The 18,070-nt window shown below is 44.2% G+C and overlaps 1 protein-coding gene across 1 annotated transcript in view; it reads left to right on the plus strand.

Annotated features, from left to right (window-relative positions):
- The window catches only part of ADCY6 (adenylate cyclase 6), a 209,560-nt gene extending 198,110 nt beyond the window's left edge, over positions 1 to 11,450 (plus strand). The window contains exons 20-23 of the mRNA XM_030196836.1: positions 8,179 to 8,442; positions 8,846 to 9,050; positions 9,525 to 9,649; positions 10,101 to 11,450. Coding sequence (XP_030052696.1) covers positions 8,179 to 8,442; positions 8,846 to 9,050; positions 9,525 to 9,649; positions 10,101 to 10,229 — 723 coding nt within the window. The 3' untranslated portion in view covers positions 10,230 to 11,450. The remainder of the gene's footprint in view (positions 1 to 8,178; positions 8,443 to 8,845; positions 9,051 to 9,524; positions 9,650 to 10,100) is intronic.
- The last annotated feature ends 6,620 nt before the right edge of the window (positions 11,451 to 18,070 follow it).

Here is an 18,070-nt window from a genome sequence, read left to right on the forward strand (position 1 = left end):
ACAGCAGAAGGTAGGCCTGGTCGTCAGCAATATGGTCAGAAGTCCCACTTTCAGGTACACCAATCTTCCTCTCATGCAGACAGGAAATCCTCCTCTCTGTCAGCTAGGGTGCCCAATGTCTCCCGAGCATCCCAATGGTGTAAGGCTGGTCCATTCTTATCTTCCTCCGGTGGGAGGACGTCTTCAGGAGTTTCAGGAGGAGTGGGCCAAAATCATGAGACCAGTGGGCTCTGGATATTCTTACAGAAGGTTACAAGTTGGAGTTCTTCCGCCTGGTCGCTCCACTCTTCTTGCAGCCTCCTTATCGAAAGGGAACCAAGGCAATAGTGGACTGATGGGATTCTCCGCTTCTGGACTTGATGGTGATGAAACGGAATACCAAAATGCCTAAGTTCTTCAGCTGTTGGAAAGAATCAGGCTCGATAGGGATCGATAGGCTAGGCTGTATAGAGAGAGGAGTGACCAGCAGAAGAAAGGAGGTTTTAATGCCCCTGTATAAGACATTGGTGAGGCCCCACCTGGAGTATTGTGTTCAGTTTTGGGAGGCCGTATCTTGCGAAAGATGTTAAAAAAATGGAAGCGGTGCAAAGAAAAGCTACGAGGATGGTATGGGATTTACGTTCCAAGACGTATGACGAGAGGCTTGCTGACCTGAACATGTACACCCTGGAGGAAAGGAGGAACAGGGGTGATATGATACAGACGTTCAAATATTTGAATGGTATTAATCCGCAAACGAATCTTTTCCGGAGATGGAAGGCGGTATTTATGGTAGAACGAGGAGGACATGAAATGAGATTGAAGGGGGGCAGACTCAGGAAAGAAGTCAGGAAGTATTTTTTCACGTAGAGGGTGGTGAACGCTTGGAATGCCCTCCAGCGGGAGGTGGTGGAGATGAAAACGGTAACGGAGTTCAAACATGCATGGGATATGCATAGAGGAATCCTGTGCAGAAGGAATGGATCCTCAGAAGCTTAGCTGAAATTGGGTGGCGGAGCAGGTGGGGGGAAGAGGGGGTGGTGGTTGGGAAGCAAGGATAGGGGAGGGCAGACTTATACGGTCTTTACCAGAGCCGGTGATGGGAGGCGGGACTGGTGGTTGGGAGGCGGGAAATACTGCTGGGCAAACTTATATGGTCTGTGCCCTGAAAAGAACAGGTACAAATTCAATTCAAGGTAAGGTATACACATATGAGTTTGTCTTGGGCAGACTGGATGGACCATGCAGGTCTTTTCTGCCATCATCTACTATGTTACTATGATAGTTTACTGCAGCCTTGGTCAGTTGGTATATTGTATGTTGAAAAGGATCACATTGCACTGAGGTGGAATAATTCTCGTGACCCCGGATTGGCCGTGGAGGTCATGGTATGTGGACCTGATTCAACTGCTGTACTGGGATGCTCTCCATCTTCAGCAGGTGCATGGCCTGCTGAAACAAGGTCTGGTGCTCATGGAGGATCCCATGCTCCCTTTGGTCTTATGGCTTGGCCATTTTAAGGGCTCGGTTGAGATGAAAAGGTTATCCCGATTCGGTCATTGCTACATTGCTTCAGGCTCGGAAATGCTCTATGTCCGTGGCATGTGTGAGGGTATGGAGGATGTTCGAGGGCTGGTGTTCCCTTATCTGCTCAAGTCACAGGCATCCTTGTGTTTCTCTAAGCAGGCCTTCAGAGATTGGTGTTGGGTTCTCTAAAAGTTCAAGTTGCGGCTTTGGTCTGTTTCAGGGACCAACTACAAAAGACATCTTTTGCGGCTGACCCAGATATCGTTCGATTCATAAGGGGAGCGGGCCGCTTTTAGCCTCCCTTCGTATGTCATGTTCAGAGTGGAACCTTAATTTAGTCCTTTGGGCTCTGCAGAAACCTCCTTTTGAGCTACTCTGGAAGGCCTCCTTGAAAAATCTTATGCTAAAGACAGCATTCTTTGTGTCTGTTGCGTCAGCGTGTAGGGTTTCGGAACTTCAGGCTCTCTTGTCAGGATCCCTTTCTCCGCTTTTCGAAGGTGGGGGGTCTCCCTGCACATGGTTCCTTCCTTTCTTCTGAAAATGGTATCAGCATATCATCTCAACCAATCTGTGGAGCTTCTGTCTTTTCACAGAAAGAATGAAGAGGCTCAGTATTCTTCTTTGAACCTTCTCGATGTGCGTAGATTCCTCATTAGATATCTGGAAGTCACAAATGAGTTTCACAAATTGGACAGACTATTTCTACTTTTTGATAAGCAGAGGCTTGGCCTCATGGCTTTCAAGTCCATAGTTGCTAGATGGATGAAGGAAACTATCACGTCAGCTTATTTGCTTTCGGGGAAGCAGGCTCCTCAGGCCTTTCAGGCTCATTCTGCGAGACATACAGTAACATCCTGGGTGGAGACTACCTTTCTGGTTGATATTTGCTAGGCAGCAACGTGGTGGATGCTGCATACCTTTGCCAAGCACTGCAGGTGGATGTTGCGGCACACTCTGAAGTCAGTTTTGGGGCTTCAGTCCTTAGGTCGGCAGCGCCAGGATCTCACCCACTCTAGGGATTGCTTTTATACATTCCACAGGTTCTAGAATAGTGAGAAGCTACATAATAGAAGGAGAAATTAGGTCTTACCTGATACTTTTCTTTCCGTTAGTCCTTCCCACTATTCCAGAGGCTCGCCTAAGGTTTCTGAAATGTTTAGTCTGTGCGAAGTAATGGGCTAAATAATGACTGTCACCTTGCATAGTGCTTCCTGCATATCTCTTGTTCTCTACAAGTTGTCCAAAGATGAGTGAGGTCCACACATGTTTAGTGGTTAGTATTGTTGTTAGTTTATCAAGTTATTTAAGGTTGTTACGTTTATTCTGAGTATTATCCTTACTGCTTGCAAACATAAAAACGGAGGAGCTAACCCGGATGCCAAGAGAGATATGTCTCTATTCGGTTTTCAGTTCTCTATCTCCACCTGCTGGTTGATAGACACAACTATCCCACAGGTTCTGGACCAGTGGAAAGGATTAATGAAAAGAAAATTATCAGGTAAGACCTAATTTTTCCTTAGCCAAGAAAGAAACCAGGTTTCTGTAGGTACTGTAACAGCTACTGGAACTCTTTCACCTAAAAGCAAGCTGTAGATTTGTATGAGATCCTCAATAACAGGTTCAGATTCTGTTACTTACCCAAGTTAGAAATTAAGGGTGCCATCTCTCAGGAAGGGAGATAGGCTAGCAGCTACACATTTTTGCTGCTCCTTCTTCTTGCAGCTGTTCCCCAGTCATTTTTTGTAGACTGGAAAGAGCCATAGCTTAGCAGCTTCAGAGGTGCTAGTTTATGTAAAAAAAAAAAAACCCTTGAGCTTTCTGCTATGTGAGCTGCAGTTGAACCAACTTGGTGGTATATTTATTTATTTAGATTTTGCTCACACCTTTTTCAGTAGTAGCTCAAGGTGAGTTACATTCAGGTACACTGGATGTTTCTCTGTCCCAGCCGGGCTCACAATCTAAGTTTGTACCTGAGGCAATGGAGGGTTAAGTGACTTGCCCAAGATCACAAGGAGCAGCAGCGGGATTTGAACTGGCCACCTCTGGATTGCAAGACCAGTGCGCTAACCACTAGGCCATTCCTCCATATGACCCCATATGACTCTTACCTTGAATACAGCCATATGGAGCTCCACTCTCCCCTTCCTTCCAGCTGAATTGCATGGCTGTAGACATCTTTTGACTGAGACTGCCAGGTCTGCTGACTGGTTCCCTTGCTGTTGCATTTCCACAGAAGGAACAGTGTGAAACCATCTTGCTCATAGCTGCCTCTGTGGCAGAAAACCCTTGTGTTTGGGACCAAGGGCATTGTCTTGGCCCATGGGAGACACTGCAGAGATGATCCCAAATAATGAAAGAGGGCTGCGTGTCTCTTATCATTTGCAGATTTTGATTTCAGCTTCTGAATTCTGTGCCCCTTTTGGAGCAGGCCCTAGAAGGCTCAGTGCTTGCATTCTTTTTTAAACTTCAAATGTCTTTATTGTGGATACTGCAAATAAGTTTCCAATACCAGTCCAGTTCAGTACTGAACTATTAACTCAGTAATCCTTTTGATCATTCACTTTTACACTGTTTTATGATCGACCACACTGTTTATCCATTGAGGTCTACACCAGTAGCGTACCAAGGGTGGGGCGATGTGGGGGTCCACCCCGGGTGCAAGCAGCAAGGGTGTGTGTGGAGCAGATGCATGGCTGTCGGCTTTGCCGGTCCCCTGCCCCCTCTGACGTTAATTCTTGTTCTATGTCAGGGGATCGGCAGAGCCGACAGCCGCGTGCCTGCTCTGCGCACCCCCTTGGTAGGAGGAAAGGTCAGGTGATGTGCCTTGGGGGGGGGGGGGGCACAGTGGCGACCCGCCCCAGGTGGCGAACAAGCTAGGAACACCATTGATCTACACAAAGAGTACTGGGAGTGGTTGTTGATCGTCATCTAACTTTTGAGCCACAAGTATCCAGTGTTGTGTCCAAATCCTTTAAAACCATATTGAAACTGAGGGGAATTATATCCTTCTTTCAGATTCTTAGTGTAGACCAGGGGCGTAGTCAGACCTTCGGTGGAGGGGGCTCCAGACCGAGGTGAGGGGGCACATTTTAGCCCCCCCCCCCCCCCCCCGCCGACGACCCTCTCGACCCCCCCCCTCCCGCCGCCAATCCTCCCCCGCCATCACCTACCTTTGATGGCGAGGACCCCAACCCCCGCCAGCCGAGGTCCTCTTCTTCCGGTGTAAGGCTTCGTTCTGTTTCTGTGAGTCTGACGTCCTGACGTTGTACGTGCAGGACGTCAGACTCACAGAAACAGAATGAAGCCTTGCACCGGAAGAAGAGGACCTCGACTGGCAGGGGTTTGGGGTCCCCCGCCAGCAAAGGTAGCGAACGGCGGCGGGGGAGGGTTGGCGGCGGGAGGGGGGGTCGAGAGGGTCATCGGCAGGGAGGTCCAGGGCCAAATCTACTGGGGCCCAGGCCCCACGTAGCTACACCACTGGTGTAGACACGTGTTTTGTCACAATTAAACTATTGCAGTGCAATTTATGCTGGTTGCAGGGAAGTCTGTAAAGTTTCACATTTTGAGAGGACATCTTCGCTGCTATCTAAGCTGCATTGGCTCATAATAAATCAAGGGTTCATTTTTAAACTTTGTGCTTTTATCTGTATAGGCCGTGGCTATGTGTAGAAATGTAAGGAGGGGCGACAAAACTTTCTTCAGGTATATTAGTGAAAGAAGAATGACTAAAAAGGGAATTGTGAAACTAAAAGATACAGCGAACCGCTATGTAGATAATGATGAAGAAAAAGCCAATTTGCTAAATAGATACTTTTGTTCGGTTTTCACTGAAGAAAATCCTGGAGAAGGGCCGCGAGGGACTGGCAAAAGTACACCTGAGAATGGAATGGAAATAGCACCGTTCACGGAAGAGAGTGTGTATCAACAACTTGGAAAGCTAAAGGTGGACAAAGCCATGGGACCGGACGGGATCCACCCCAGAATATTGAGGGAGCTCAGAGAGATCCTGGCGGGTCCTCTTAAAGATTTGTTTAATAAATCCTTGGAGACGGGAGAAGTTCCGAGGGACTGGAGAACGGCGGAGGTGGTACCTCTTCACAAAAGTGGTGATAGGGAAGAAGCTGGAAACTACAGGCCGGTAAGCCTCACTTCGGTTATTGGAAAAGTAATGGAAGCCATGCTGAAGGAAAGGATAATGAATTTCCTAGAAGCCAACAGCTGCAAGATCCGAGACAACATGGTTTTACCAGAGGGAAAATCGAGCCAAACGAATCTCATTGAATCTTTGATTGGGTAACTGGAGAATTGAATCATCGACGTGCTATAGACATAATCTACTTAGATTTTAGCAAAGCTTTTGACACGGTTCCTCACAGGAGGCTCTTAAATAAACTAGATGGGCTGAAGATAGGTCCCGAAGTGGTGAACTGGATTAGGAACTGGTTGACGGACAGACGACAGAGGGTGGTGGTAAATGGAGTTCGCTCGGAGGAGGGAAAGGTGAGTAGCGGAGTGCCTCAGGGATCGGTGCTGGGGCCGATTCTGTTCAATATATTTGTGAGTGACATTGCCGAAGGGTTAGAAGGTAAAGTTTGCCTATTTGCGGATGATACTAAGATTTGCAACAGAGTGGACACCCGGGAGGGAGTGGAAAGCATGAAAAGGGATCTGAGGAAGCTAGAAGTGATGCATTTAGGGAGTAGAAACCCACGAGAGACGTATGTGTTAGGCGGTGAGAGTCTGATAGGTACTGAGGGGGAGAGGGATCTTGGGGTGATAGTATCCGAGGATCTGAAGGCGATGAAATAGTGTGACAAGGTGGTGGCCGTAGCGAGAAGGTTGCTAGGCTGTATAGAGAGAGGTGTGATCAGCAGAAGAAAGGAAGTGTTGATGCCCCTGTACAAGTCGTTGGTGAGGCCCCACCTGGAGTATTGTGTTCAGTTTTGGAGGCCGTACCTTGCGAAGGATGTTAAAAAATGGAAGCGGTGCAAAGAAAAGCTACGAGAATGGTATGGGATTTGCGTTCCAAGACGTATGACCAAAGACTTGCTGACCTGAACATGTATACCCTGGAGGAAAGGAGGAACAGGGGTGATATGATACAGACGTTCAAATACTTGAAAGGTATTAATCCGCAAATAATCTTTCCGGAGATGGGAAGGCGGTAGAACGAGAGGACATGAAATGAGATTGAAGGGGGGCAGACTCAAAAAGATGTCAGGCAGTATTTTTTTCACGGAGAGGGTGGTGGATGCTTGGAATGCCCTCCCGCGGGAGGTGGTGGAGATGAAAACGGTAACGGAATTCAAACATGCGTGGGATATGCATAAAGGAATCCTGTGCAGCAGGAATGGATCCTCAGAAGCTTAGCCGAAATTGGGTGGCGGAGCAGGTGGGGGAAGAGAGGTTGGTGGTTGGGAGGCGAGGATAGTGGAGGGCAGACTTATACGGTCCGTGCCAGAGCCGGTGATGGGAGGCGGGACTGGTGGTTGGGAGGCGGGAAATACTGCTGGGCAGACTTGTACGGTCTGTGCCCTGAAAAAGGCAAGTACAAATCAAGGTAAGGTATACACATATGAGTTTATCTTGTTGGGCAGACTGGATGGACCATGCAGGTCTTTTTCTGCCGTCATCTACTATGTTACTATGAGGCATATTTCAAAGCACTTAGCTTTCCAAAGTTCCATAGAAACCTGTGGAACTTTGGAAGGCTTAGTGCTTTGAAAATATGCCTCTATGTGTTTTCTCTTGTTGATCTTCTACCATTTAATGCTGTTCTTGGGTCTAGAGATTATCTAGTGCTTCACTATTCAAGTTTTAAGAAAATTTGTAATCAGTTCTTGCAGCGGGTTTTGTTTATTAGGGCACGAAATGTTGGAACCCCAGGGTCAGTGTGATTACATGATATTCCGTAAAATGTTATATAAATTATTACAACAATTGCAAATTCTATAATCACCACTGCCATTATCATTACCCCCTCCAAATTCCTCCCCTTTTTTCTTGTCATATGCTCTCCTTGACCCCCCTCTATCTCACCTCCCGTTGCCTTCTTTTATTTTTAACTGAATGCCTCCTGAGGATGGGGAGCCAAAAACAGACCCTCATATTAATCCCAGAGGTCTTCTTATTTTCTTTAAATTAAAAACCCATGTCCAGGAGTAGACCTTTCAAAGTGATTAAGTGGGCAAGTCACTTAACCCTCCATTGCCCGCCGCATTGAGCCTGCCATGAGTGGGAAAGCATGGGGTACAAATGTAACAAAAATAAATAAAAATTAGCCCCTACTGTGTTTGTTTAGGATTTAAGTGGCTTAAATCTAGCCCTAAAATGCAGATCCCAACAGTTAGGAACAAGAAGTGAGATAAAATTACTTTTGTGACTGCTGGTCTGTTAAACTTCCGAAAAGTTGTAGCATTGTTCCTGAGTTTTATAGATAAGGTAAAGTTACCTCTTCATCCAGCTCAAACCAGAGAGCTTGGTCCAATATGGGGTTTGTTCTTTCACATGCCTAGAAATATCCTTAAAAATCTGAATTATAATCATGCATTAAGTATAAATCAGGCTGTTCCAGGTTCACCTAATTGAGTGAGTTAGTAGAAAGTAAATTCACCTTAAGAAATTTTTATTCTGAAAAAGTTGGCCAGCTTCTAACTTTTGCCTGGTCTTTAGGCTACTGGAGAGAAGGAAGACATGGAAGAGCTTCAGGCTTACAACCGGCGGCTTCTTCATAATATCCTCCCCAAGGATGTGGCAGCACACTTCCTGGCACGTGAACGGCGCAATGACGAGCTCTATTACCAGTCTTGTGAGTGCGTGGCCGTCATGTTCGCTTCCATTAGTAACTTCTCTGAGTTCTATGTGGAACTGGAAGCCAACAACGAAGGGGTGGAGTGTCTTCGGCTACTAAATGAGATCATCGCCGACTTTGATGAGGTGAGGTGTCCTCTGGTATGTTCATGATGCAGTCCTTCATCCTCTCACCCTGGGGAAACAGCCACTAACTGGAAGATAAGCTTCAATGGGTTAATGAGTGCTTTTCACTACTGTCTTATGCTCTCTGACATATCCCCTGACCAATTTCAAATCCCCATCCCAAACCTTCACTGATTACCCTGTGTAGCTGTGTTTGCTGTGTCAGAAGTTGGTCAGTGGGTTCCTGTGCTGTCCTAGTTCTACAAACCAGTATTTTTATTGGGTGAATGCCATACAAAGCTATAATGTAAGCAGAGCTTAAATGTCTCAGATCTTGTTATTGGATAGTCCTGAGACTGCTCCCTGTAGGATTACATTCTGCAGGAAAGGCTTTTAGTCACCATTGCCTCCTTTTCCCTTGCAGATTATCAGTGAAGAGAGGTATCGGCAGCTGGAGAAAATTAAAACCATTGGGAGCACTTACATGGCAGCATCTGGCCTGAATGACACCACATATGACAAGGAGGGCAAGTCCCACATCATTGCGCTGGCTGATTATGCCATGAAGCTCATGGAACAGATGAAGTACATTAACGAGCATTCCTTCAACAATTTCCAAATGAAAATTGGTGAGAATTCCATTCTAGGGATTGAGGTTGGGGTGCTGGGAAGTGGGAACCCTGAGTTTGCAGTGATGGTGCTGGGACTGTGGGGAGTCTTAGGATAAGGATACTGAGGATTAGGAGAAGGGGCAATGGGAGTGCTGAGAGTCCTAGGTTTGGGAAGGGGAAGTTGCAGGGAGGCATGGGGAGCAGTGGATGTGGAGAGTCTTGCAGTTGAAGTGTGGGTGTTGTGATTGTGTTAGGGTGAGGTTCTTGGGGTGCTGAGACATAAGCCTGGAAGAAGTATGGATGCAGAGATCCAGCCATGCAGTTGATACTCATAGATATAGTGTGTTCGAAGAGCCAAATGCTGCGCTGAATGACATCTGGGCATTGTCCAAAGAGCAGTGCAGAGAGCTAAGTGTGGGCAGTTATGACCTGCAGCATATGAGCACCTAGGATACATTATAATTATTTATGTATTTTTTTTTATCTTTTTAGGATTGAACATTGGCCCTGTGGTCGCAGGGGTCATTGGTGCACGAAAACCCCAGTATGATATCTGGGGTAACACTGTGAATGTGGCCAGTCGCATGGACAGTACAGGGGTCCCTGACCGCATACAGGTAACAGCCCTGTTGTGGGGGGTAAAAGGAAAGAGGTCATCTTAGGATAAGCAGTCAGGGTGAAAGACGTATGGCATTTGTTTGAGGAGTTCGGTGGTTGAACATCATGAGCGCTAATTGGTTGATACGTACCTTGTCTATCGGTGTAGAGCTCTCCTGTGTAAATCCCTACCTGAGGCATCTCCTCTGGAAAAATGGATTTACAGGAAAGGAGAAGGGGAAACCCAAGGCATCTTTCAGGTCTTTAGAAAGACTTTAGATAAGTGTAGCAGCTCATTCTAGGGCAGTGTTACAGGCATAGATCAGATATGCTACTTAAAGGAGCTATGTAGGTTTGAGCACAGAAAGAAAAATATTTAGTTTTACAGGAAAATACTGATATCTGGGGGGGGGGTGTTTGTCTTTTGATTTATTCATTGTTTGGGGTGTATCTTTTTTTTTTTTTTTGCAGGTAACCACAGACCTGTACCAGGTATTGGCAGCCAAAGGTTACAAGCTGGAGTGCAGAGGGCTGGTCAAGGTCAAAGGGAAAGGGGAAATGACCACATACTTCCTGAATGATGGACCAATAAGCAGTTAGCAGAAGCTTCAGCTTTGAGGGGCAGAGGGACCCCTGTTGGAGGACCTGATCTTTCAAGAAGGAGTGACCGAGTGACTGGTGTCCTGACTTCTGCACAGCTTGGAGAGAGGCAGTGAGTGGGCCCCTGGATGACGTCTAGGAGGAAGAGTCCACACATAGACATTTGTCAACATGTTGGCATTTTCTTTTTACCGTCGCCTCTGTTGTTGCCTTTTCCAGAAGACTTCATTTTGTGACTACGTGTCACAGGCTTGGACCTCGCACTCTTCCTGAGGACAGCACGGGCAGGAGAGGAGTACTTGCTTACAGAGTTTTCCCAGACCCTCCCAGATGGTACTCAGCAGTTATTTATTGTGAAAGAGTCATTTTCATTTTCTTTTAATTATTTCATTGGGAAAGTAACAAAATTCCTTCATAAGAGTTGACCAAAGAACAAGTAAGTAGGAGAGTGGTTACTGGTGGCGATATGAGGAAGCAGGGGTAGCCCTGACTCTAGGAAGGGCAGTGTTTCCTAGCTGTGGACCAGACTGACTGTTCTTTTCATCAGCTCTCTGCAGTGTCGTATCTGCACTCATTTTTCTCCAGCTATCCTCCGCCTTTCCTTTCATAGTAGCATTTGTGATATAGAAGGGGCAATACGCAGCTGATATGGAGCACCATTTCTCTCACAATTGCACATGTTCTTCCTTGCAGAATCCACCTCTGCTTCTGTCAGAAGCCCCATCCTCGCTTTTCTGTTCCTCTCTGCCTTTGTCCTTTTTTTCTAAAGGAGAGGAACATTTGTTTTGTACTGGTCTGGGGACCTAGTTAAAATGAATGTCTAGGAGGTTTCCTCATTTCACACCACAGAGCTGTATAGAGAGACTTTGAGTAGCTGGTGGTGGTGGTAGGGTGCATATTTTCACATGAGCCATTGCATGAAAAACGGTACAGACTTGTCAAAATCTGCCACCAAGCAGCCAAAGTCCAACCATCTCTCATGCTGCTCTGCTTTGGCCTGCGGAGTCTCTTGCCCATGTGATACCGGAGCCCTCTGGTTCTGATTTGATAGGCAGGAAGGCGCAGGTTCTCCGGTACTTCTGATTCCAGTGGTGTGGTGGTGCATTTTTAAATTTATTATTTTAAAATCTTAACCAGTTTTTGGTGATAACTGTACTATGTCACCTCACAACACCTGTGTCTTTTTCATTGTGAATCTTATCCTGTGTTTCATTTGCCAAAACTGCATCCAGGTTGGAGGTCACTGGGTTTTTTTTTTTTTTTTGTCGTTGTTTTTTAAAGATTTTTGAAGACAGATGGCTTTATGAACTGAGATCATAGTCCCGGGGCTTTTTCCCAGCAAATAGGATTCAGCAAGGACATCTCGTGAAGGTGGAATGCCACTGCAGTGTTAGAGGAGCCATTTTCCAATATTTGTGCATGCTCTTAACATTGCCAGGGAAGATTCTGGAGTTCCATTTTACAGTAAAAAAAAAAAACAAATTATGTAAACTGCCTCCAGAAAGTTAAAGACCTTTGTGATTTTCATAGCGTGTGCAGTTCCATTCATGGTGCCAAAGAAAAAATGTTCTATGAAAAAAAAAAGTTGATTTTTGTGTTTGTTTGAGGCTGCCTGCTGTGCTTGAGCTGCTAGCTCCTTGCCGATTCCCATTGTTTCTCTGTCCATTGCCATTTTTCTCAGATTTTGCTGTGAAATCTCTTGCAGCACACCCAGGCTTCTCTGTGGCAGAAACTGGTCGTGTAAATGTCAAGAAAGGTGCAGAAGACTGCACAGAACCGATTTGGGTTTGCAAACTTTGAATCAGATTTTCCCATGAAGTGGAGGCATCCATTTTTCTGTGATGGCTACATACCTCTCTACATGGGTAGTAACCACAGTAGCTGCTTCTGCTGTTCGAGTGGGAATGAACTCGGGTTTGGCAAGCTTTGATGGAGCTGAGTAGCAAGGTGTGGAACTATTTCGATCCAACACCAAAAATGTCCAGTATCGTGTATATATGCTTTGGTCTGAAAATGAAACTTTTTATAGTGCTGAAGGGCTGATTTGAAGGTCTGTGTGTATCTGTAATGATGCTTCACAGTCAACACAGTGTGTGCAATACATTTTCCGGGGTCAGTATTCCTCTTTAGTCAGATAATGCATGGGGTGCATGTGTTGTGATTGTGGGAAGTCAATGTTTTAGACTTTCTTTCCTCCTTTGGTATATCTTGTGGGTCACCCTTTGCACAGCTGTTTCTCAGTTACACTACAGGCGTGGAGAATGGATGAAATTGATTCTGCAAGGCCCTTAAACTGGTGTTGCTTCTGCTGGGTCAGAAAGTTCATCCTTTCACTGTCCATTGTTAGGTAACTAAATGTACAAACCGTGACCAAACACCATTGTACAGCAGGAAGACAGAGAGGTGGGAAGCAAGCCTGTCATGTAGTGGATAAGGCTCATTTTAGGAGAGAAACTGCATTCCTAGGAGGAAATAGCAAATGAAAAGATACGTGCAACTGTGTTCACAAACAAAGGGGAAGAGGTGAGGCAAGAATGTGTGGTGCGACTTTTAATTCAACACTACCTTTCTAAAATGAATGAAGTCCAAAGTGTAAACACTAGAGTCTATTTTCTAAAAGTAAACATTGAAATCTGAGGTGTGCATGGAACCATTTTCAGTACATTTCACTGGACTGATCTGTCTACCAGGTTGTGGCTTGTTTGTACTCAAATGATTCCAGCTGCTTATCCCCCAGACTTTCCTTACTTGGAGGGAAATTGGTTAGACTGGCTTATGCTAAATGATGAGATAAGGGCTGTGTAGATATTTAATTACTGTGATTGGTTATGACTAATGAAAGAGGAAATGGAATTGCTTTCATTGGTTTGTCATGAGTGTATGCGTGTATGTAGATATTTATACATACAGATATATATATTTTTTTTCACCAGTATCTAGCTGGACAGAGGGCTGTGTCGGTCTGTGATCTGTCACAGCTGTACAGTGGCCTGTGTGTCTTGATTCTTTGACACTTCACAGTGACACCATAGAATAAGCTAAGCTGTATGTTCTTGTTTTCCATAAATTTCTACGCAATGGTATTGAATTGTGAGAACACAGACGATCCCTGAATTTTCTTGTCTCTGGATTACAGTGCATCAGCAGGCAAGTCAAAGGTTCAGCCTTTCTCAGTTCACTTAGGGGCCCTTTCACCGAGATGTACTAAGCCCTATCACTGGTTTAGCATGCTGAAAGGGGTTTACCGCAAGATGCATTAAAGCGTCCAGGATTTCTCTGTGTGTGCACGCTAATCGCTTGCTATGTATTTTTTGTATTTAATTTTTGGAGAGGGCGTGGCATGGACAGGGCGTGATAGTGTTGTCCAGCTTGCACGTTCACATTAACGCATACCAACTGGTATAATGTGGATTTAACATGGGGCACCTTAGTAACTTCTAAAAAGGAGGCGTAAGTACTCTTGTATTAATTTTTTGCAAGTTGTGTGAGGCCAGTTGAAAAATTAGCTCAGGACCTGCAAAACTAAAAATAGAAAATGCTCTATTTTACTGCCGTGGTAAAAATGAGCTTAGCACACAGGAAAGTCCTGCATTAGGGTGTGCATTTTTTACTGTAGCTTAGTAAAAGGGCCTGTTAGTGATCACTGCATTCTAAAAAGATCTATGCTAGACAGACTGAGGGTCAGGTGGTCTCTGTCTCTGCCATCATTTCCTTTACTGTGTTTTACTGCTGCTGATTACAAGTACCTTAAAGAAGCACTATAGTAAAGTCTCAGTAAACTCCCTGGTCGGTGTTTTTAACAGAGTAAGATGATGCCATTATTGTCAGTGCGGTGTGCATTAGAGGTGTGCAGCCCAAAGATCTGTGTTTTCCTTTCCCTTCTTGTTTATGGGATTTTTTATTTTATTTTATTTATGCAAATTTTATAAAAATCAAACAAATGAAAACATCTTTGCCCAGAAGGATGACACAGTAGTCACAAAGACATCTAATCAATAGTAAAGGAAAATAGTAATAAAAGAAACAATTAAATATTCATGATGTCACTAATAAAACCCTCAATATAGTGAGGGGATCCCAGAAATCCAAAAGGAGATGGTGGCTGTAATCAAAAAAAAAAAAAAGAAGAAAATAAAGGTACAGGCATGCTATTTAAACTATTTAAAGTTGTCCAAGATCTGAGTTATATAATTGGATGATATAATTGACTAACTTTGGGGTTCAATGTTCAAAAATCATCGTTCACATCTGCGTTTTTTATAGCCGTGGCTGAACTTACCGAATGAGGAACAGCAATAAATGCTAAAAGAAAATTGTATGCAAGTGGGATGCAGAAAGTCTAGGTGCAGTTCGTTAGGGAAAATGCCTAGCACATGCATAGAACATTCTCATGTTAAGCATCGATGTTCTCCGCATGCCCGAGAGGGAGAAAAGCAGAAATTCCAACAACCACGTCATAGACATGCAGGAAGAAGCCTCCATCCATATTGCAGCAGAATCCATGCACAAGACAGACACACAAGAGACACTTATAAGAATGGGTTTTATTGCAGCAAAGTTTTATAGCGAGAGACCCTGTCATAAAGCAAACCGTGAGTCCTGATTTCCTCGAAGCATTCCCCTTCCTTATGTTTTTCTCCATCCACTTTTCTGTTGCATTTATTGTAGTTCATCCCTCCTTCCCTATCCTTTCTCTGTCGCATTCTTTCTCCTATTTTTAACTCTATTTTTTTTTTCATTTTTTAATTTTCTCTATCCCTTTTTTGTTGTTTATTAGATTGTAATCCATTCTGATGGTCCCCCAGAGGGTGAGATAGGAAATTTTAAGTAAACTTGGATCATAGACGGACATTTCATGCGTGCATCAGGATAACCCTTTTTTTTTTTTTTTGTCTAGTACATTTTTCTGTACTGTTCTAGGTGGAACATACAATACACGCACCTGAAAAGTGCAGATACTATAAAAATTTCCAAACAGACCTCTCCACCAAGAAGCTGCCCTTTCACATGTAACCCTATCTCCGACCTGCCATAAAAATTTGAACATTATAGGTAGGGATTCTTTATGTGCATTGCAGGGAAACATCTGTGTATTGCACAGAATGCTCATTTTAATTCTAATGAGATCGTTTTTAATACTACTGAGCTTGTTTTAATACATTTGCATTGCATTTTCGGTCGCTGCTTCTGCAAACTGTAAAAGCAGTGCCGAAAACCTTTGTGCATTAGTTGCACGATAACATAAACACAAAACTGGCTAAAACCAGTCTAAACGAAATGCTACAAATCCGGTAAGTTTTGAGCATCGGCTCCTTGGTTACTAAGAAACATTTTTCTTTGAATCTAGAAAAATTCTTAATTGCTTTGAGTCCCAAAAAACATAAGTATGTCCTCCGTATTTAATCAAACATTTAACGGGAAACTATAAAAAGAACTGCCCTCCCATGGACGGAACTTCAGATCTTAAAGCAAGAAGTAGCTTACATTTGGCCTGAGTCTGCTTTGAGATATCAGCAAAAAGCCAAACCTAATGGCCCAGAAACGTAGGGCCCTGTTTACTAAGGTGAACTAGTGTTTTAAGCGGGTGCATAGAATTAGCGTGCGCATTGTGGGCGCCTACACAGTGCGCGCTAAAAATGCTAGCTTGCATCTAGCGCGGCTTAGTGAACAGGGCCCATAGTTTGTTGCTTTGGAAAGTAAAGCCTCAATATAGAATCTTTATCTATCTTGAACACAAAAAGTGGAGGAGTAGCCTAGTGGTTAGAGTGGTGGACTTTGGTCCTGAGGAACTGAGTTCGATTCCCACTTCAGGCACAGGCAGCTCCTTGTGACTCTGGGCAAGTCACTTAACCCTCCATTGCCCCATGTAAGCCGCATTGAGCCGCGGGGTACAAATGTAACAACAACAAAAAAAGTCCCCAGCAAAGTTGCACGATCTTGAATATCATCCCTGATCTTCCCTTTTCTTTTTATAAAGAGATAAAAAGCGCTTTGAAAAAAAGAAAATGCCCACTCCGGTGATCCAAGGTTTTCCCATAGGAATCTCTTGAACCTCTTTTGGGGATATGGAAGGGGACCGTGGAAAGTTTAGGAGTGGAGGAGTAGCCTAGTGGTTAGTGCAGTGGACTTTGATCCTGAGGAACTGAGTTCAATTCCCACTGCAGCTCCTTGTGACTCTGGGCAAGTCACTTAACCCTCCATTGCCCCTGGTACAAAATAAGTACCTGAATATATGTAAACCACTTTGAATGTAGTTGCAAAAACCTCAGAAAGGCAGTATATCAAATCCCATTTCCCCTTTCCCTTCCCTTAAATTCACATTCCTTGTCTTATTTTCCAGTATTTCCAGCGTATTCCGCAGCAACACATTATCTTTAATTATCATTGCCTTTGTCACTTGAATGGGTGTTATTTGCTGTCCCAAGTCGTTTATCTATTGTGTCCCAAAACATTTCCTCTAGAGTATTAAAGTGGTCATCCAACCGCTCAGTGGCCCTTTCCGTATTATTCACTTTGCCACTTAGTTTTCTCCAGTTACCAAAGCAGCCCATATACCATCCAAAGTTACAACTGTAGGTTTCGCTAGTTCTAACAAGGACTGGGTAGCAGGGGGTCTTGTGGGGCTAAAATGGAAAATGCCCACATGACCTTTCTCTACTCCTGGCAGCATGCACGCTCCCTCCCGCTGACACTGACCAAATAGGGAACTGGGTCAGCCTCCGAGTAATGTTTACTCCCCAGTTGAGGAAAGGGTTCCCGGCATCCGGGGCTCAATGTAGCTTCAAGATGATTCTCCTTGACAGCGAGGACCTCACCCGACAAAGCTGCTGTTGCTTTCAGCAGCCTTACCAGCTGCAGAATCATAGGCTGTGACGATTGAGGGGAAGCCTTACGTAAAGCGTTAGTTTTCCCTGGTCTCTTCACCTTCTGAAAAGAAGAAAATAGTCTGAGGAAGCAATGGTAGATGCAAATGCAGCAATAGCTTCAAGCAACTCGCACCACCCTGAATCCCCATTTATGGGAATTTTTGTTGTTTGGGGTATTTTTTTCTTTTATTATGGGAGTAATATTGTTAATAGTGCACGCACTATTATCAATGCACGAAAAACCCAAAATTTCAGGTGTTTTTCTGTTTTGGCCAAAAAATCAACATGAAACAACATGGGAAATGCACTTCCTTGTGTGCATAGTGCACATTCCTGGCATGGAAAGATGAAGCTGGACAGGGCTGCCGAGAGACAAACCATTGGAGGTTTTTTTACATGAAAGTTGGACTGTTCTTTTCTTTTTTCTTTATAAACTATTCAATTTACATTTATGCAATAACATAAATATACATTTCAGTAAGAAAACAAAACATTAGTTATCCACCCAAGGCAAAAACACTAATATTATTTAGTCCACAATTTGTTGGTCCAAGATCTAGGAAATAAAATAAAACGACAAAAGCAAAGAAATGCAATAGAGCAGACAGAGCCTAAGGTGTCACAGCCAGGATAGGCGCTTAGCAATCAAAAACTATTACAGCATTTATTCTTTAGAGGAAGTAAATTCTATTAACTTTCCTGGATCAAAAAAAATATAATTAGTAGAATTCATAGAGACACAGCACTTGCAAGGAAACCTTAACAAAAAGTACCCTCCTATTCGAAGAACCCTCTCTTTAAACATCAAAAAATATTTTCTTCTTCTTTGAGTCTCTCTGGAAAAATCCAGATATATCTGTATTTTTGATCCAAGGAAGGGAGAGTTCATGTGGCCGGAAGTAAAGTTTAAATATATTATTTCGATCTAATTGCAGAGCAAAAGTTACTAACAGTGTGGTTCGTTCAGTTATAACT

Source organism: Microcaecilia unicolor, chromosome 3 (assembly GCF_901765095.1).
Source record: "Microcaecilia unicolor chromosome 3, aMicUni1.1, whole genome shotgun sequence".
In the NCBI taxonomy this organism is placed as follows: domain Eukaryota; kingdom Metazoa; phylum Chordata; class Amphibia; order Gymnophiona; family Siphonopidae; genus Microcaecilia; species Microcaecilia unicolor.